Below are 22,363 nucleotides of genomic sequence, written 5' to 3'. Positions count from 1 at the left end.
GGAATTTCGCGCTTTTGCCACACGAGGTCGTCCAAAATCTATTCAAACTGGCTCTTTTTCCCGTCGAGTCATCTTCAGTTTATATCTTGACAATCATTTCGTATCTCTTTTCGATTATTTACCATTTAAAAGTTCTCTCGCGCGCATCGAAATATTATCGTAGGTGTTTTTCGTACGAGAAGTGAGAATATCGAATGTTCGTCGTAACATATATGTACTGCATATATTATAAAGTGTCGATTAACAAAATTCAAATGGCAACGCACAATCTCGCCTACTTGCTAAATAAATAGGAGAGAAATTTATAGGTAAATTTATAAATTTATTTTCCGAGTAAATAGGAGTAAATTTTACTCTATATTTTTTTTACACATACGTAAATTCATTATTTCATTCTATATTCGTTCACACACATCATGACATAACACACATGTAGATACGTATATTTGCACGAACGAATTGTTATTTAGTTCGCGGATCGATCGTAAGAGGACGGCGCCAACACGGCTGGTAACGTGGTAACCTGCCGGAATGAATCACGACACAAGCGCCGCAGTCTCATGTCTCGTGTCTCGTGTTTCGTGTCTCGCGCTCTCGCGCGGTACGCGGATTATGCAGTATGCAATCTTGTAGTCTGCTGTCGAACGTGGCGCGGAGTGGACGCGTTGTTGCTCACTGCTGAGAAAAGTGTAACGGGACGGATTATGAACTCGCGCGATCTCGCGTAGCGATCTCTCTCTCTCTCTCTCTCTCTCTTGTCATCATAACGAGGGAATTATGTCGACTCGGAGAAATGGGTAACCTGGCGACGCTACTGATACAGTTTGGTGTCGCGTTCCTCTTCGCATGTCTCGCGGATTACAGCCTGGCTCAGGACGAGACACCAGGTAAGAGAAAAAAGAGAGAGAAAAAAAAAACAAAAAAAAACTTGATGCTTTGACATTTTGACATCTCGTGACAATGCGCGCACACGTGGGATCGTCATCGTGTGTACACGATAACTAAAAGCGTCGTTTAAATACAGAATGGTCGATCGTTGAAAAAAAGTAAATCGAAAGTGTAAAATAAAATTTCTTTCGAAATAATCGTTATTAAGCTTGATCAATTAATTAATGATGTTTGTTACATTGCCACGAATATAATTTGAAAATTATTACTACTTATTATTATTTAGTATATAATGTATCTTTCAACAACAAAACTATCGAAAATAATGAAATTTCACATACCCCCTCCCCCCCCGCCCATTTAAAAGAAATAATATAAAATAATTAAGATATTTTATTCGCGTGTGCGTATGTGTATGTAAAATATCGAGATTATCTTTATTTTCTTAAATTAAATATCGCATCTTTTTAGTCATGTTCCGATACACATAATTGTCGATACGATTTCATCGATCCAATCTATGGTATAATGAAATTTTGAAAATTATTCAAGGTCAAAGAAAACGAAAAGCGTATCGTTCGATTCTCTTGAAAGCGAAGCTTTCGATATAACAAAAGTTCGTTTGATTTATTTATTAACGTAGAATATTATTTTTGCTTTTCAGTTATTGTAATAATAATAGACTATTCTCTCTACATTATATTATATGATGTATACGGTGGTTCTCGCGCGTTGCGTGTCAATTTTTTATCGCGTCTTTTCATTGTAAGCGATTACGAAGCAACACGTACGTATACGTACACGTTTGATGTAAAAGTTACGTGTATATAGATACACTGACGATATTGAATAACGCGTTGCCTTGAAACATTGCTGCGCTACACATAAAAGAAATTGCTGATTTTCAATTCGCGCGAAGAATTTAGCGCATACTACGTTAATTATAATGCGTGATTTGATTTTTTATAAAGAATGAGATTAAATTAGAAAATTAGTTATTTACATTCAATGCTGAGCGCTATTATAGCGATTTTATAATATATATTTAATGATATTTTTTGAAATATATATATATATATATACGCAAAATGTTTACGCGTAATATTTATTCGATGGATTTTCTTTAAAAAGTTGCGCATTCGTTGTATGGTGTTGCGCAAGATATACGCTGGTTTGAAGTAAGGTATCTCGAGCGTAATTAGCTAAAGGATTAATTAAAGTTGCACGCATAGAGATTAAATTATTGTGCTACATGAATAACAAACTTTAACACTATAATTTACTATTAATTTATTTGTCACATTAAAATTACATAACGTAAATCATATTGATGTAATGCTGCGTGCATAGCGTCGAGGCAAACATTTTAATCAAGTTAATTTATATAATTTATTTAACTAAATTTGTACTAAACATAACGTTAAATTTAATATTTTTTAGAATAAAATATGTGTTTCTCACGGACAAGTTCTCCGGGAAAAAGTAAAAATAAAAATAAAAAAAAATATGTTTCTATCTCCCTCTTCTTTTATTAATATTGTGAGTTGCAATTCTTTATTTTAAACTTTACTTAAAAGTCAATCGTTTCGTTCGAAACCTAAATTTTATTACACATTCTCTCGCTATTAATTTAGCGTAATAAATTCAAAGCGACATCTTTATTCTCTTTTGAGCATTTAAATTGCTTGTACAGCTTAATTAAGCATTCCTAAATTAAGAGACTGCGTGTTCGTGACAAACCTCTGTCGGATCTCCCTTGGAGACTATCGTTGTTTGTACGTCTCGCCGGTTTCACGTCGCGTAAAACGCGCGCGTGATGAAAGGGGGAGTAATCGTCTCCGGATCTGTGAGTTTCGTCTTGAATTTCATATGATTTTTGGGATTATAATAATAGCTTACGCTTGTTAGTTTTAATGGCAAATTTGTGGAATAATTTTCAACGGTGGTAGCATTCTCGAGAGGGAAGATATTTTTGTGCAGGACATTTTTTAAGTGTCCCTGCGCGATCTATCTGGTATTTCCGTAATGTCCTGGCGCGTTGACGGATGCCTGAATCATTCCTTCCTAAAGACACGAACCGCAATGGCCTGTGGCTCGGCACAGCCGCCTCTAATTGTTGCACAATGCCCTTCCGCGAGTTCACAGGTGCATTGCACCAGAAATCCTCTCGCACTGTTGCTCGCTTCTCCCGTGTATTTATGTGCTTGTGCTTGCGTCAATGGCGTAGAGTGCTACGCTGTAGAAAGGGAATCGTCGACTTTTATCGCAGATCGCAGTTATCCTAGGGACATGACAACCGTACGGAGACTAATTCTGTAGTGAGATGTTTTAATCTACAGCTGTAATCTGTACTCGTTAAGCGCGCGAGCCTCCTTCGTTATTTCTTTCATGATATCGAGATCTTTTAAAGTTTAAAGTGAGCGAACAATATCTCGTAACAATAAAAATTATGTAATTAACTTATTTCTGGCTGATATATAATTTTATATATATATCAAAAATATATACAATTATAGTTATATGGAATTATAGTTGTAATTAAATATCAGGAATTCTCGATACGATTTCTTTGATATTGAGATATTGATTCCTGCTAGATTCGGATATACTATCAAATTTTCAATATCCGATTTAATAGCTTACATAGGTTTAGAGTGAGGGATAGAGGACTCGCTTAATTTACGCCACTGAGGCTATTGAAGCGCGATTAGGTCGATGTGTCTGTTTCGTTTGTGAGAGTGAAGGGACGAGAAATGTTTTCGCGTTCGCTAGATGCTCATGCTCTTAACTGTGCTGCGAGTAAGACGCGAGAAGACTTGGAGAACTCGTCGCGATGACGATCCTGACCGGTGGAGATGGACCATCAACATCGCAGGATCGTGTTGAAGGAAAGGAGAGTACGGGGTATAGTACCCTTACATCCGAATGTTCAGTTTGAATGCTGGCTGGAATAGATTTTAAGCTCTCGTGCACTTGGAGAATCGACCATGAGTCTGTATACGTATTTTGGATAATCTTATTGCACGCGGAGTTTGAACATATCGATGTACGCAAATTTTCTTTGCCACGGTTTTCCCTTTTATTTTATCTTTTTCCAAGACATTAATGGACGCTTTATTCCACCTATAACACGCGCGTCCACACGTACGAATTGCGTACAATTTCACTAAAGATAAGTTCAATATTATGGCTAGAACGATGTAAAAATCAAGCCATAGTATCGAGCCGAATATAGTGAAAGTTTGACGATTATCGGCATCTATTAAAAAGACAAACGTCTCGTCCAAATGTCAACTAAATTGTCGGAACAAATAATGACAAATTGAGAAATTTGTAATCGTCGAATGTCAAATGATCTAACATCGGATGTCTTCCGTTAATAAGTTTATTTTATAGACATATCGTCAACAAAAATTATAATAATAGATTTGAGAAATCAATTATAATTTGCGTTTGCGAATTAAGATAATATGAAAAATTTCATCTCTTTCTTTATTAATTTAAAATATATTAATTAAATAATTTCTCATTATATATTTTTCTCGAGAGAATTATATTTACGATTCGACTTATTATGCTTGAATTAGAGAGAGAATTTTTAGAAAGAGTCTCATTTTTCAAATGTTTGTCCTTATTTTTTAAGAAATTCAAAAATTAGGACATTAAGAGGTGAAAATCCATTTTCGACATAAAACTTCTTTCCTAAAGCGAACAATTCAATTGTATTTAAATAAATTTATGATATAAACTACGATATATAAGATTTGAAGTAAGATTTAAAATACATAAAATTGAAAATTGATACAGCTCGATAATGACATTTACGGATCATAATGACAATCTCGGATCAACCACGGCGAATAACAAATTATCTCTAAAATAGGCTTTAATCGTGCGACAGTTAGCTGCGGAATACACTCTTCTCCAGGCTTCCGGTTCATTGTTACGATAACGTTCCGACTGCCACGAACGCAATTTCGCAATCCTCGACCTCATCCTTCCCCTTCGCGCGTGATTCGCGCGGATATACATATGCTTTTCTACATATTACATTACTCTACATCTACACCGACCACCGACACTCATTTTCTCCGTCGTAAAATTGCTCTCTCTTTCTCTCTCCTTCTCGAATGCCGTGCCAATCGGGGCCCGGGGCCAGGGGGCCCCCGGGACAGCATGTCCGGGATCCGCGATCCGCATGCGACACGCGTCATTGACGTAACATCGTCGTCACTGCGATGATGAGCGGCAGCATCCTGTGAGCTCGCCCAATGCCGGTTAACTATTATCGGCCAGATGAGAAGATTACCCTGGAGTTTTCGTAATTAGCAAGATCGTACGACCGCCGTTCTATCAGTTACATTGTTTCGCATATACGTGCGAAACGAATTATTCTCGCAGCGTGATTTTATAACGCTTTCTGTACGCGCGACAAATTTGAGGCAAATGAGACGTGAATTAAGGGTTTGTTTATCCTCGAAGTAAACGAGAGAACCCCCCGCGAGAATTTTTCACGATTACGTTGATCATTTGTGCTATTTCTACCGCATCATTCCATTGTCTTTAGAATTATTATTTTTTTCCGATTCGGAAAAATATAAAACTTTATCGAATCAAACTTTATTTGTTTACGAGTCACGCTAGTCAAAGTGAAAACATTCCGTATAAGCGTTGGCTGGAAAGGTTAACGGAACATTCTTACTCGTGAGATCTTCTTATCTCGAATCTTGCTCGATCTTCGAGAACCGTAGGTAAGCGGGAATCTAGACTTTTTTGACCGGTATATAGCGGTCAGGTGACGGTTCCGTAGATAGAGATGAGATATAGTCTCTCATTCTCTCTCTTCAGTCTCTCTCTCTTTCTCTTTCAAAAGAAAGAGTAACTATTTGATTCTCTAAAGTACCGTTTTCTTCTACGAATCCAGCGCAATCCATCTGCTCCTCTCTGTGCAACGCTCAAAGTCTGCTGCGCGTCGCTGCCGTTTATATTTTCTCCTTTCGCGATAAAAATCAAACTAGCAAAATCAACATATCGCGCCGCCGCGAGATCCGTCTCTCCTCTAACGGGGATGCCTTTCAAAACTTTTCTTTATTCTACAGTGCATCAGTTTTAAGCAATAAACATGTGTACTCGTAGAGTGGAATCGTGAAAGTATTCGCGTATTCTTTCTCGAAGATGAAAAAGCTTAGAAGACATCGATATCAAGGAATCATATCCAATGTAATAAGAAAAGTGAATAGGTATTTGTATTAAAATCCGCAATGTGACGTTTGCGATATATTCGGTGACGATTCCCTTCAATTATCTCCTTTCGCGAGAGATATTTCACGCGCGGACAATAATTTAAAAAAATCATAAATTGAATTTATACATGCAGGGTGTCCCATTTTAAAGGATCCATTCAAATATCTCAGAAACACTGCGTTAAATCGAAAAATGTTTCAAACAAAAGTTGTGTGGCTTCAAGGGGGCCATAAGACGGTGACAATGATTTGATCTTGGAAAATCATTTGAAGGTCATGTGAAGGTCAACTTTAAAATCTTAAATGGAAACCCCCTATTTTTTATTTAGTATTCTTGTAGCTGACATCGAGAGCTTTCCAAAACGCTATAATAAAGTATTTTTTTATTAAGTACTTTTTGAGTTATTTTATATTTCAATCTGACATATTTTGATATAAAAAATTAAATATCTCGTAAAATATTTAGTTTTTGATAATCTTACCGCGTAATACTTCTATGTACAGAATAATAAGACAAATTAATTAGTGCAAAAAAAAACAAATAATAGATATTTGAATGGGTCCTTTAAAATGGGACACCCTGTATATAAAATCTGTATTTTTTTGTGTAATCCAATGTAATAAATTTTTGTCGCGAAAATATGCGTCGCACGATTTTTTTTTTTTTTTTTATATCCTGGACCAGTCTTAAATATAAAATAAATTTCTATGTATCACTATGCGAGATGCAGACGCGTGCTTTCACCATAGACATTCTAACGCGTCGTACACGCACTCGGGAGTGCGTTCTTCCGTTCGTCACGAGAATAGAAAGAAAGCGTACCTTTATCGTCTAAATGTGCGTTTTTTTTTTTTTTTTTTTACGAGCCAGAAGGCGCGCGCGAGCTCGCTATCGGTATCCGGTTCGTGTCCACTTCCGTCTTGGCTCTGGTAACTCGTGAGACATCTGCATCCTTCTGTCATTTCCCGCCTTATCTTGCATACACACGCACGCGATTAAAGTTTTTCACTGCTATCTCTCTCCCGAAAAAAGGGCGAAACAATGCGTTCTTTCATTCAACTAATTTGTCTCGTTTATCAGACGTTGAATAAACAAAAAGAAATGTGTTATTAATTTGTATTAGTACAATAACGTTATGATATTAACATTACGAGGAAAGAGTTAAAACTGAGAAAAATGGATGGAAAGGAACGCGCGTAGGGACAAATTGATTCGAGAGGTAACAGCTGATTTTAAAGACACACAAATAATCGTATATACACGCACAAACACACACACACACACACACACACACATGTAGATATCGTAACCGCCTAGTTGTCCAATCACGTCTTTTCTACGACAACCGCATCGTATCACTGCTACCGTGTCTCTTGCGGTTTTCGTCATCAGCTGCCGATTATCATGAATAGATTATCATCACGACCCCGGAATCGAGGGAATAAATCTGCGCCGTACGCGCGCCTAGAGTTATTTTCCCTCTTTCCTTTTCGCGCGAGCTACTCGATCTCTTTTACGGAACTGACAGTTATAAAATGACGTATATTAAAAAGAAGAGGCGATTTTATTTCGCTCGTTATTCGCCGGATTTAAATGGAAACACACACACTCTCTCTCTCTCTCTCTCTCACGCGCACGTTATGTACTTGTACTTACATAGGTCGGCATGCGCCACATCTGCGCCCTCGAATCGCCGATCCAACACAATGGTCACCTGCGTTTCCGCGATACGATCGATAAAGCGCGAGGGATGCGAGGGTGCGTTCCCGCGTTCATCGCGTGAGGTCCCTCTACGAAGACGCGACCAGACGCGACGAGGGTTTCTCCTTTCCACCGATCGTTAACCAATCGCCGTTTTGGTCGATACTGTTCCTCCTTTCGCGCATATTTCGTTCGCATTCAGCGGGTAACGTTCGGCGAGCGATGGATAAATATAAATATATGAAAGGTGATAGAAGATTCCATAAAGATTAAAATACATATATTTTTATATTCTTTAAGAAGCTTATTATTTTAAAAGACACGTTATACGCGTGTGTAATACTCGATCATTAGTAGAGATCATTAGTAGATGTTTACTTCATTAAAACTTTCGCAAAATTGAAATTTTTGGTATAGAAACATTATATAAGCCATAACTTGATACACATATATTCAAGCGTATAAAAATAAATATGCAAGTACTTGAAAATGTTATCGAATATTAAGGAAAGATACTTATACTTGAATTCCTAGCGATGAATAATAGCTGCGTCCTGCGTCCTCTAAATTTTTTATGTTCTTTTACATTTAATTTATTGCAACTTTTAAGTTTAAATATATAAAGTATATATAATATTATATGTATATAGCGAACATATATATTTTATATTCTTAGTTTATATTATAATAATTGTGAATAGAATATCGTATGTACTTAAAATTCCTCGACATTAAAATGTTATCATTATCAGGCTAGATTCTCGTCAAGAATATTCGATTTCAGATATCTAATAATCTGGAATAAAATCGTACCACCTGTCATCTTTCTTATCAATCCTAAAGACCACTTGTCAGATGAAATTGGAGACTATCGCGTGATAAGTATATGCTACGAAATTGTCTCTTTGTATTCGGAAATGACGGCGGATCCCCGTTGTCCTCTTTACGGCAATTAGTTTCTCTCATCTATTTCAATTACGTCGACCTACTTCTGACACTTGACAGAAACTTGCCGGACAATCCATAAGTCGCGCTTCAGGAACGAGTTTGAATAATATTGTATGTAAATCGTCAGACCGGATGTCCCCCTCCCCCTACCCCGTTTTCCCATTTTCCCTTCTCATAACGATCGCGAATTTAATTCGGAATTATACATTTCGACATTGTGGCCGCACACTTTCTCGGAGTTTAATTAGTCTCGCCTGCATTAGCGTGCAACAAACATTTCGCGGTTTGTTGCGACAATTTTGCGAAATAAAAAATATAGAAGTGAAAAAGATGCAACGAGCATGTTATTAAATGCACGTGCTGATTCAATGCGATGATTAGACGCGCGATATGCACGATCTGTTGCAGTGGATATTAGGTGTACAACTTTGCTTCCGCCGTTTTTTTCCCGAAATTCGAGGTTTTATTGTAAAATACTGGTTATTGCTTGTTGAGTCACTCCCAATGATCGTGCCAATTCTTTTTGACTTTGACTCGAGTCTTCATTAAGTAATGCCTCCAATTCTGCATCTTCGAAAACCTTCTCTCTTCCACCGCTATACCGGTCTTCGACGTGAAAATCACCGTTCTTGAAGCGTTGAAACCACTCGCGACACGTTCTTTCACTAATAACGGCTTCACCATAAATATTTGAGAGCATTCGATGAGCCTCAGCCGCAGATTTCTTTATATTGAAGCAGAAAATTAAAATCTCCCGCAAATGACGAGAATTTGGCTCATAAACTGACATTTTCAATCGAGAATAACTTTATGACGCGGACACAAATCGACTAATGTTTCTATGGGGTTATGTTGACAGATGCCCAAGTTTATCGCATGACGTCTATGATCTATTTATTTCGACCACTACTTACCGTTAAAGCCATCTATAGGAAAACGGCGGAAGCAAAGTTGTACACCGAATATTATTCTGCTAACAGAAATGGCGAGCAAGGCTGCATCATGCATCGATGCGAAGAAAAGCAGCTCAGTGTATCTTCGAGAGAGTCTCTTTCTCTAAACTCTTTCTCTTTGTCTGTATAAAATGAAATATTTACATAATTGTACGGTATACAATGTTGAAGATAAAATTAATTTCATTTACAATATATCACGCGTAAAACACATACGATATATCACGCATAAAAAGATCATACGTCTCATAATAATAGACGTTAAATAATATGGTTCTTGGGTCGCGTATACATGTGTCCTTTTGGCACTTGTACCCGTTTGAAATTTGTTAAGGCGTTCAATTAGCACGAGGCAACGACTCGCTGTGAAATTAACAAGCCACAATTGGCTAACGAAACGGATGGTGAACAGATGCTCCAGCCTCCCGCACGTGCATGTGCAATACTTTTCCATGTTTGGATAATATAATCGTTCTAAGCGCGAAATTATCGCGCATACATTTCTCTCTTTCCTTTCTAAAATAATCAATTAATTATACATAGGACCGTGAATCTTCTCGATAACGATGAAACTAATACATGTGTCTAAAATCTCTGTTACATGTACGATATAAATATATTTTTCTTATATACAAAATATAATAAATAAATTTGATAGAGATTCGTTATTATATTCTCTACAATTAAATTTGAATATATTTCTCATCTACAAATAGCGTTAATAAATCCATGCAACTTGTACAGTAATTAAATTTTAAAAACATGCTGCTAAATTTCTCCCGCGATTTTAACGAAATTCAACGAAATATCAAATTCTATTACATCCTATATCTCGTGCGTAATTTCAAAAGATCGTACAACTGAAGTCGACATTAAAATATCACGGATGTAAAGTATTTTTACGCAGCGAGACGCGAATTATGCGCTCATCGCTCAGATTACAGAGGTAGTAGAATCATACGACGCTTACGTGCGATGCGCGTGAAAGCGTAGCAAAATTAATTTTCCACGATTAACAAAGACGATTATCGCGCATAGCTATCGCGCGGTGACTTCACGGAATCGCAACTCTCCTACTAATAATATTATAAAAATAAATGTCAAGGGAGGAAGGGAGGAGGGGGTTTTATTGTCGTTCTTATACCATTCGTACGTATATCGCTGATTAAAAGATCGTACAGCTAAAAATATCTCTATCTTCTATGACGGCATTTTATATTTTCTCATTCGTGCAGAAGCATTAACATTCTCTTTTTTGAAAAAGTAATAGATTTCTTCATCATTGAGTGTCTTTCGATTGAACGCTGACAATGCAACACTTTTTTTTTTTAATTGTCTGACAGCTAGATATAAATTTGATAGAATTTGTATTATATCGCAAAACACGCGTATATACTCGTGGTAATAAGTATTTGATTGTTAGAGGCGATGGATGGACGTCGTTATGAAAAAGTACGCGAATCTGCGAAACTTAATTTCGCCGTTTCGAATCTCCCAAGAAATACTTTAAGTAAATTCACAGCCGACGAGACACTAATTATTCCTGTTACGTCTTTTATTATGGCTCATTTATGTAACATCTCTTTTGAGGACCGAGTGGTATATTTATGAGAGATTGTGTCTCGCCATTAAAACATTTCAACATCTTGAGATATACAATACATAATAACGGGTGAAAAATTATGAAAACATATACGAAATCAAATTATATCTTGTTTTCAAAAAAGTAAAACTTTTTTAAAAATATATACACTTATCTATATCGGTGTGTGCAACTATGATTAATAAATTCAAAAAACGACGCAATGTATAAATTAAAAATTCGATTCATCCGTTGATTTTCTTAATCGATCCAAGATAAAGAGATTATTTCTTAAAAAGCGCATCTACGTAGCCGATTGAACAATTTAATAAACTTGAAACGTCAGTGCGCAACGCGCGCTAGTTTAAACTATCTCGTACTCTCTTAAATCTTTTAAACGGTTGTTCTTTGCAAACGATATATGTACTCGTTTTTATTAGGTGTACAACTTTGCTTCCGCCGTTTTCCTATAGATGACTTTAGCGGTAAGTAGTGGTCGAAATAAATAGATCATAGACGTCATGTGATAAACTTGGGCATCTGTCAACATAACCCCATAGAAACATTAGTCGATTTGTGTCCGCGTCATAAAGTTATTCTCGATTGAAAATGTCAGTTTACGAGCCAAATTCTCGTCATTTGCGGAAGGTTTTAATTTTCTGCTTCAATATGAAGAAATCTGCGGCTGAGGCTCATCGAATGCTCTCAAATACTTATGGTGAAGCCGCTATTAGTGAAAGAACGTGTCGCGAGTGGTTTCAACGCTTCGAGAACGGTGATTTTCACGTCGAAGACCGGCATAGCGGTGGAAGAGAGAAGGTTTTCGAAGATGCAGAATTGGAGGCACTACTTAATGAAGACTCGAGTCAAAGTCAAAAAGAATTGGCACGATCATTGGGAGTGACTCAACAAGCAATAACCAGTTTTTTACAATAAAGCCTCGAATTTCGGGAAAAAAACGGCGGAAGCAAAGTTGTACACCTAATATGTTTCGTATTTAACTGGCGCGTTTTACTTTTGCGATAGAGTCATCGTATCTGTGAATTATCGGCCTTTCGGCGGCCTTGCAGCGGTTCTCAATCGGCGTCACGCACGTTCGAAAGTGCGTCGGTTACTCGTGTAATCGAATATCGAGCAGGAGGTGAATGTATCTGAAAATAAGTGGGCACCAAATGCATTTACATTTGCACATTGTAGATCATGCGCAGAAATTGATGTGGAATAGTCTTTTAGTATAAATCTCTAGAAAATTTAAAAATAGGAGACAGACATTTTTCTTTTATAATATAAGAAATTCTTTTATTTTAGAAATTTTTTAGTATAAATATTAGGATATTATTAGGAATCTTAAAATTTTATAGAAATCTTTATTTAGTTTAAATTAATTTTCTGTAACGTCGAGGCATTAAAAATTTTTGAATAATTTGAAACGAACGAGAATGAAAAGTACATCGCAAACTAAGATTTTGTGAAATAAATAGATAATGAAATCATATTCTTTAATTAATTTAATAGGTTTCAGAAAAATTTTAATTTTAGACAATTAGAAAAATATATAATGTTAAAAATTGAAACAAGTTACAGTAAATTATGATTTTTCGTATACATCTTTGGTAAAGAAAAAATTAATTTACTTTGAAAATCGACATTGAAGATGGTTAAAAGAAATGTCTAAAACTTTTGATGCTCTATATGAATAATTTAATTATTGCACGGTATGCGAGGACCATAAATTGCTTTTATACTCTTTCTCTGTAAAACGTTTTATAACGCATGTTGTAATAAAGTTTTGCAATAAAAGCATTATATATATATATATATATATATATATTTATTATATAATATGCTTTTGTATAATATATTATATTTAATATAGATATATATATTTTTCGAAAACAACAAGACAATTGATACCTTATTTGTAGTTGACGTACATCTAATTTTTAAATAGTTGACCAATTTTTGTTAACGAAAGTTTAGTACCACATTTGAAAAATATTGATTTGGAAAAGAGACTAGATAGCGAGTACTTTTATGTTGGTGTTTATAAATCGGTCCGTGTCGTAAAATACCCGTTTTACTTAGGCAGTGAAAAATGCTAGAAGGCTGAAACGCACGTATCTGGTTACAAGAATCATGAGATTATTAATAGTGCAGGTTTATAGACAAGTGGGATTTGTCTAGTATCAAGTTTTATATAATATGCTGTGAGTACTTTCGACATAAACAAAAAATTAAAATCACGTAAGCGGATTTATTGGCTAACTGTGCCGAGTTATTTACGGCGCTGTCCAGAAAATAGGAATGAGAGAAAGAAATAATCTCGTGAAATATAAATGTAAAATCGTGATTGTATATATTATAAATATCTATCTCTATTACTTATATACGCATAACTTTAGTATATAATTTTTAAACGGGGAAAAGATATTTTTTAGAACAATTTTTCTCAATTTCTTTCCTCCTTTCAGCATTATCAAAATCAAATTAAAAATCTCGTGCGTAATATTTTTAAATATAATTTTAATCTCCTAAAAATCTCTTTTATAAAAATATAGAGTGCTAAGCAAGGGGCATGTAATCTTTTATTTTCACGAAATGTTTAATTTTGTCTTTACATCTTTTTTTATAATCGCCAATTCATCTCTCTCATTTTTATCATTTACAATCACACATCATTTCTATCATAGTATAATTTATACCGTTCTCTCTCTCTCTCTCTCTCTCTCTCTCTCTCTCTCTCTCTCTCTCTCTTTCTCTCTACGCAGAATATCCTGCGTTAGATTAAGTGGTTCGGGGAAATTGCTTGAAAGTTCTAATCAGCGTATGTCGTCGTCATTTACGAGAAAAGCGACATAGGTTGAGAAACGCTGACGTAAATCACTGTTAGGTATTACAAGTGGCTAGCTATAGCAACAGTGCAACCCATGTCAGAGAAGTTTCACCTGACTAGTAATGGTACTTCCTGATAGTCAAGTGGATGTGCCTTTATCCGATGCAGGCACGAACCACCGCGATCGCTTTGGTCCCGTCTGATCGCTGGAACGTACATAAATAGTTTCCAATGATCCGCGAAATATATCGACGGAATTTGTTCTATGTTAATATAGCGCTCGCTAAAGTCTTTTTCGCCAGAACTGCACACGGAAGCGTTGATCTTCTCGTTTTCCTATATTTATCTCAAGAAGACTCTCTCTGTAGCGCTTTCCTCTCTAATTACTTGTAAATGTAAGTTTTTTAAAAGAGAGCTATATATATTGTATATTTTGAATCTTTTAACACATAAATCCTTATTTAAATTAATGTTGAATTATTTTTCTGCTTTATTACTTAATTTGATTGATAAAAGTCGAAATTTTATGTCATATGACGATATATTTTTTAATGTACGTTGTATTCATTTTTTATTTCTCCATGTAAATGACGAATCAAATTTTGTTTTTCTTTTTATGTGCGCTGCAATCTCTGTGCTCATTATTGAACGTTTCGAGTGCACTTTACCTCTAATGAAACTTTTTAGATTATTGCAGAGAGAGAGAGAGAGAGAGAGAGGCGTAAAATGTCGATATTTGATGTCTGCTGATGCATGCGGCAATAACTGTAATAAAGGCGTCATTTTTTTCGATCTCGCACGCATGATGGGAAAAAATGCCTTTCGACAAGTAACGGCAATTTTGAATAATTTTTGATCAGTATTCAGTAACAATCAGCGATTACGTGATTATAAAATAAAACTTGGTATATCACTCGAAGCACACTCTCACGATTACTGTGGATAATGCTGCGTTTTATTATGTAATGAGTTCATGAATAGAAAGTGCAATATGCAAATTGGGTGCTTGATCTTATGTCTAGATATTTACTTGCATGTATTTTCTTTCATTTTGTAAAAAAATCAATATCCAATATGAAACATAACTTTATTTTTTTATAAATCTTATAAATTGAAATTAGTTTTTTTATACAAAAATATAGTGTATTCTATATATATATATATATATTTATTATTATCTGCTCCGTTTTTCTTGTTTTTTTTTATCTTTATTAACATACATTTTTTTATTTACAATAACTTTTATCATTAGTCATATCTCTTAATGATAATAATTGATTAGTAAAACGTAAGTCTATCATTCCGTTAAATCATTATCCTAAATAATGAAAAAACACTCTTCTGTTCTCAACAAGTGTTTCTGAATGAAAAATATTCCAGTATTCAGCAAACGAACAACAACACAATAAAGCAAATTTAATATTATTATCTGGCTAATTAATAAGCTTCTGTTAATGATCTCACAAAAAATACCAACGTGGGAAGCAACTTTTGATATTGAGGTTTTGGGATTTTGCGGATGTAGGTAAAAGAAGAAGGAAAATAAAAGGAGAGACAACAAGGAGAAGAAAAAAAAGTATCATTTCGTAGACAACGACAACGATAACGATATGATGCTGTCGTTTATCGATAGGATCGAATTCAATTTGTATTAGCGAATTCAAATTAATTTTGTCTTTTTTTTGTGGGGTATATATTTATAAAGCTTGTAAAGTATCTATTCTAATTGAGCTGTTTTCGAATCTCGGCGTGAATACTTTCAATGATTCGACAATGTACGTATGCGTGTATATTTATAATGATTCATAATCGCTTCAGTATTAAGAGGAATTGAATCTCGAATCGTAGACTCTCGAGGGAGTCTACATGAAAAAATTCGAAACTAATTGGTCAGATTCGCACCTACTTGCGAGATACTTGATCCCATCTCTCCGATTCTCCCTCGTCCTCTCTATCATGCCTGTGAAGTAACTGTACTCCTGACAAGCGTCGTGCATATACATATACCGAAGTGCATACGATCGCGATTGACATACGAGCCTAGTATGCCTAAAAAGATTTACATTCTATGTTTACGATTCATCATCGCGTGGCCTTGCACGAAACCGTAACTTCGTAATTCAGAGAGGACGTTTAATGATCGATGTGTTAAATTTCGCATAAATTAATCGTGTACGAGCATCACGAAAGTTTGTCTCTACTATGGCCTGTGAATGTGGGTTAGTATTATAGAAAACATGCATAAAAAAAAAAAAAAAAAAAATAAAAGTTGGAAAAACGAAGTTGACGATGGTGGGATTTAATTCGGTTAGCTTATTAGCGTAATATACTGAATTTTAATCACACATACACATGCACGTACATATATTTTGAATACGTAGGATACTAGTCATTCAGTAGAAGCGTCAGAAATAAACGATCTACTGAAAAACATTAATTAATTAGGAAAATAAGAGAGAGGAAAGGAGCGGAGGAGAGGAGAGAGGGAGAGAGAGAGAGAATATACTCTACGGCTATGTCTTTATAAAGACGATATTTGTCACACATTTGCGAAATTATTAACGGTCCAGTATCTTAATAGAATTCCTGATATTACATTTTACCAATGAACAAATTTGTCCGAAAAGTATCTAAGTAAACGATGAAAGACGATAGAATAATAATTAGGAGAATGATGGAAAATTCTACGCGACAATTTAAGTAGACCGTATGTAGAAGCAACATGACTTCTCCTCGACCTTAAATTATCTAATTAAAACTCAACTCGGTGAATCTACTAACAATAAGTTACCTGATGCGCACATGGATATCATGAAAAGTAGTCGATTGATGGAGATAAAAAAAAAAAAAAAAAAATCGTACGAGGATATAATAACATGATAAATTATAAATTTGAAAATATGAAATTTAAAAATATAAGAAAGTATTATAATTTATATGATTTAATTACGTATACGTTATATTTTTATTATTAAAACAGTAATTATTAAAGTTATAATTTTACATTAATCATTATTCTTTCGATATATATTTATCTATTCCTACTTTAAGTACCTCGTGTAACTATCCGATTTTTTTTCATTTGCCATATTATTTAATAGCATATTTTCCAAATTGCGTTTTTTTTTATCTTAGATGTAAAGAGACAAAATACTCCATAAAATAATATTAAATTATCGATGATACTTTTTCTCGGATAATACGAGATAGAAATCAATCGTTATTATCGCGAATAATATAATTGTTCAATGTAAAACATAACTTTCAATAATATGATCACACAATTCTCGTATTCTTTATTGCTTTATCTAAATGTATTTTTTGAATAAATTATCCGACACATTTTCCAAGAGTTAAACTATTTGTCGTGAGCGAAAAAACCGTAGAAAGTTGAAAAAGGAATCGCGCGTCCTTTCTGTTCGCAAAAGTTTCTTAGTCGAATCGAGAGGAGTCGAAGGATGTAAAATAAATAGGCGAACCCAGGATTCGTAGAACAACACTCTCTGGAGAAGGGGACTCGACGGACGCCCGACCTAGTGTTCTCAACTTGGAGAATGTATGTGACCGGCCATCGCTTCAAAGTGCACAGAGCACGCGCGCGCGTTTATAGACCCACATAATCGAGAAACTAGCAGCCGCATTCCTCATACACGTACTAATGGACCAAACGCAGCCCCTCGAATTTCCCCCACGAGGTCTTTCAATTTTCTCGCGTGCGTCCGTTCGATTATATTGCGCGATCCCGCGTCGTGCATATCTGATCGGGAGTAGAAAAAAAGAGACGAGAGTAACTAGGAAGAAAGGAGAAAGAGAAAAAGAGAGGTACGTTGGTAGAATGATGGATAATTATAATTATAATTGAAAGATTACATACGAGATGTAATCTCGTATGGTAGTAAAATATGGAGATGTTAAAAAAAAAATATGTACATTAATAATATTTAATAAAGAATATTGTGTATGTGTGTGTGTGTGTGTAAATATTTTTTTCTTCTCACCAAAAAAATTATATAAATAAAATTGTGAAAAATACTCGAAAGATAATGTCTATAGTAAACGCGCAATGTTTGACAAAAATTCCAAAGTAAAAAAAAAAAAAAAAAAAAAAAAAGTGGGGGGTGGTAAAAAGAGTAACGTAAAATAATGTAATCATGCGACGAAATATCGCAGAAACGAGGTAAGCAATGTGTGAATCGAATTCTTGCCGCGGTTAACGATCCGTTGCCCCAAGCAGTGGCCCAAATGCTTGACACACATATCACGTGGGTATCGGTACCTAGCTGTACTTTCTAGGTATAAAGCAACTTACTTTTACCAAAAGCCTCGGTCCCTTTGAAATATTTTAATTTTTAGGGATCACTGCATATTACATTATTCATGATTTCCATAATTATTCAAATAATGTACAATAAAATTCTTGTTGATTTTTAATTTGAAGATTAATCCAAAGGCTTGTTAATTTAACACTGTGAAAGAATTAAAAGTAGATTTTAAACCAATCAAAGAATTTTCATAGGTGAAAACAACTTGCTGGTCTGATTTTACATATTTTACATATTAATTTGCCTTACACTTGCAAATAACTGCAACACATATACTTAGAGAAAAGATGTTACAACATTAGAAATAGCAAGGTCAAACGTAAAAGGGTAATGGAAATGGTAGTGTAAGACACAATTGCCAACAAACGAATATAACATTCACATTTCATCGTCTCTGTGTGTATCTTACACATTGTGTATATATATACTATACCGCTGTAACAGACTTACAAACGAGAATGTTAGACTCGACGACGACCCGCTACACGACACGAAACTTTTCTGTCCGGCGATGACCTATCGCGAAAAAGAGTTTCAGGTTCATTTAGGTTGACGTTTCCGAGTGCAGTGACCTTTCCTTGAAAGGCTATCTTTGAGGAGGAAAAACCACAATTTTATAATTTTTCTCATAACTATTTTATTTCTATCTTCAATCAACAATAAAAAATAAACAACTGAAATATACGAGAACTAGTGGTATAAAAGTTTCTCATTTTCTTACAAAATTTTAATTAATAAAGCAATGGCAATATTGGTTTAAAGCACGCTTAGATATCTAAGGATTAAAATGCAGTGTTTGAGGATATATTAACTCTAGAAGCGACTAGAGAACGATATGGATAATAAATTATGATTGTGAATTTTAAATGATTTCAGGCACAGGAGAGTGCATCGAGTCTGAGACGGGATGCAGGAGGTGCAGAGACGGAACGTGCGCCAGATGCGCCGTTCTACTATATCAAGGTATCTGCGTGCATACCTGTCCACCGGGCTTCGTCGCCGACTGGTCCACCCGAGACGAGTATATGGGACGCATCTGTCGGGAAACCGGCTACATGTTTGGCCTCACCGGTAGCCAGGTTGCGATTTTAGTTGGGGTGGTCTCCGGCGCGACCATCTGCATTTTTATCATTCTCTGCGGTGCGATAGTCGTGCACCGGCGCAAGAGGAAGGCAGCCAAGTTGGCACAGCAATTCGAAGACAGGTCCATCTTCATTTTACTTCTTCATCAGTGTTGTCCGTGCCGCAGATTCATTAAATGCTTTTCTATTTACGCATTTCAGCGCGGAAAGGAGAGAATTTCTGAAACATCTAGCCACACTTCGTGGAGAAGCCCATACCTTCCTCGCGATGCTCAACGACACTAGAAGACAAGTCAGGGAGTTGTACTACTCGGGAAATAACGGAGACGGTGCTGTTGGAATCCAAGCGTACAGGTATATATATGGCAACGGAAAATTAGAATATTTTTCTAACGAAAAAATTGATATTACAGGCCAGTGTTACGCGATCTAGCGAGGATACTGGTTCTCGTGAATAGGAGAGACGACGAGATACCGCTCCTACCCGATGATTGGCAACGACTTTTCTCGTGGGCAGAACGGCTGTTGAGAAGATACAAGAGGCACAGTTCTCCAGAAGTAAGATTCTTATTTGCACGCGATTATTTCTATACATCGAATGAAAACGATAAACTAGCGCAATCGATGTTATCTTACACTTTCAATTCTTTTTCACGCCAGTCCCTAAAGCACTTCGGTGAGTCACATATGTACCCAGCTGTACGCAAAAAAGCATACGTTAGGCGATAGTTAGTCGTATAAAATTTTCTCCCTTTAAACAACGGTTCGATTGAGCAATTTATTTTCTTTTACGTTCACAAGTAATATCCTCGAATATATTTATCATTTTCTAATAATTTTAAGGTGGCTCAGCTCGTGACATTTCTCCAGCAGCCAACGAGCAACCCCGTGCAAATGACACCGTCACTATCGGCGCAACCGGTCATGGCATCGTCGCAACCACCGGTTCATCAACCCATATATGAACCTAGAAGCACTCACAGTAATCTCACAACATTCCAAGCAAACGTGCCGCTCGCGACATTTCAAGCGAGTGACAAGTCGAGCATTAGTCCAGCGAGCTCGAGTCTCGGTTACATAAAGGACAGCAGCCCGCTCGGTTCGAGTCTAGGGCAGAACAGCACTTCCGGTGCTTATAACGGCGAGAAGCTCAGTCCGAATGGCTCGACGATTGGCCAGATGACACCATTGGTCTACGGAAGCAATCAGCAGCGCGGAGGACCGAGGATGACGAGTGATTCGCATCTCCAAGAACTTCAGACAATTTCTGCGTTCAGTCGCAGCTACAATGGCGATACGTTGCCCTCGGAGGTTAACAACGTCCGCGCGTTGCGCGACGAGCGCGAGATGAATGACGGCCTAGATCGCGATCTGAATCCCCAATGGAAGTTTCAGGGCAGTCCCGTGGAAGCGGCCAATTATACCATTCTAGCTGACTGGTCGCCCGCTCGCGATTATCTCATCGATGACTTTACGATTCTCGGCTTCCGGCCGCAAGACGAGATCACCACGGAATTGTAAAATCGACTGATAATAATACATATCCCCAAACATAAGACTTGCAAAAGAGAGATTAGGGTTGTCTGTGCATATCGCCAAAGTATCGCCGTTTTAGACAATCAGACATGTTAAAAATGTTTTTCGATAACAATATTCCGCAATGAATTACTTAGTGCTAATCAACGTTAAGGCACTGACAAACATTGCTAAGAATATGGAATACATTCACTGAATCAAACACACACAGGGAAAAATTGATTGTGTGAAAAATTAGTCAGTTGAATACAAATCCAAGTTCTTTAGTCTTTTTAGAACGTTCTAGCACAAAATGTTTAACGTCAATGGTACATTTTCATCAAATTTTGTTCAATTTTTATGAAACTGTATTTATATTCTAAACATTGTGTCATTTTGTCACAACGAACGACGCCTTCGATTTGAACATATCCGAGTATATATGTGCAATAGAAAAAAAATCGTAATGATACCAAATAATTGTAAAACTCTTGTATTAAATATCGGTCTTTATTTAATTTCTATATTGTACATGTCTAATAACGATCATTGTATATTATATAATATAGTATACTAGTCAATGTTTCTGTTTCTTTACATCGCAAGTAGCGCATTTCTGTGACTTTTATGTTTATTTCTTTGTATCTCGCCTGTTATATACTTATTTGATTCTTATTTGTTTTCGGGACAATTTTATAATTATGCAAATATTTGTGTACACAATTATCAATGAAGTTTCACAGAATGAAACTGATTACTCGAATCGCGCGATATGTATGCTATATAATGCTCATTATACATATACACTGAATTTCAAGAGAATTATATTTCTCTTGTATTACCATGGCAATGTAAGCTAAATAACAAAATGGAGAAAAAAAAAACAAATCTTACATAGCCACAATTTTATTTATATGAACGCGTACATAAGTACACCACAGATACATTTAAGTTGGATGTGTCATTACATATATATATGGCCAAAATGGCCACTTGTACAAATTGATTGTAAATATTGATTACATTATTTTAGTATTAAAAGTAGGAAGGTATCAAATATATATATATATAATATATGTATTTCTATAAATCAAATCTTTTTTTTCTCAGTTTTGCTACCTTGTTACTTTCTTCTTTTTAAGATAGTATCTCTCAAGGATTATTTGTACATGTTATTGATTAACATATTAGGAATCAAAATGTAATGTATTAAATTACATATTAATAGATATTAGTGGAAACTTGCAAATAACAATGTATTTTTGATTATTTGAAATTAATATATTTAAACTTTT

The 22,363-nt window shown here is 35.6% G+C and overlaps 1 protein-coding gene across 2 annotated transcripts; it reads left to right on the top strand.

Moving 5' to 3' along the window:
- The first annotated feature begins 563 nt into the window (after positions 1-563).
- On the top strand, positions 564-22,296 carry T48 (FU domain-containing protein T48). Of its 2 annotated transcripts, none has more exons than XM_070296171.1 (5): positions 564-887; positions 19,348-19,675; positions 19,755-19,907; positions 19,967-20,111; positions 20,397-22,296. In XM_070296171.1, the coding sequence occupies exons 1-5, from the start codon at positions 794-796 to the stop codon at positions 21,072-21,074; spliced, it is 1,398 nt and encodes a 465-aa protein (XP_070152272.1). In that variant the 5' UTR covers positions 564-793; the 3' UTR covers positions 21,075-22,296. The 2 variants fall into 2 exon arrangements, with proteins under 2 accessions (XP_070152272.1, XP_070152273.1); XM_070296172.1 differs by lacking the exon at positions 564-887 and adding an exon at positions 17,397-17,971.
- The last annotated feature ends 67 nt before the right edge of the window (positions 22,297-22,363 follow it).

This window comes from Polyergus mexicanus, unplaced genomic scaffold, assembly GCF_030449975.1.
Source record: "Polyergus mexicanus isolate NDT 795.1 unplaced genomic scaffold, iyPolMexi1.0 SCAF_5, whole genome shotgun sequence".
In the NCBI taxonomy this organism is placed as follows: domain Eukaryota; kingdom Metazoa; phylum Arthropoda; class Insecta; order Hymenoptera; family Formicidae; genus Polyergus; species Polyergus mexicanus.
Note: the sequence above shows the minus strand (reverse complement) of the source record. Positions and strands in the feature narration are given on the sequence as shown.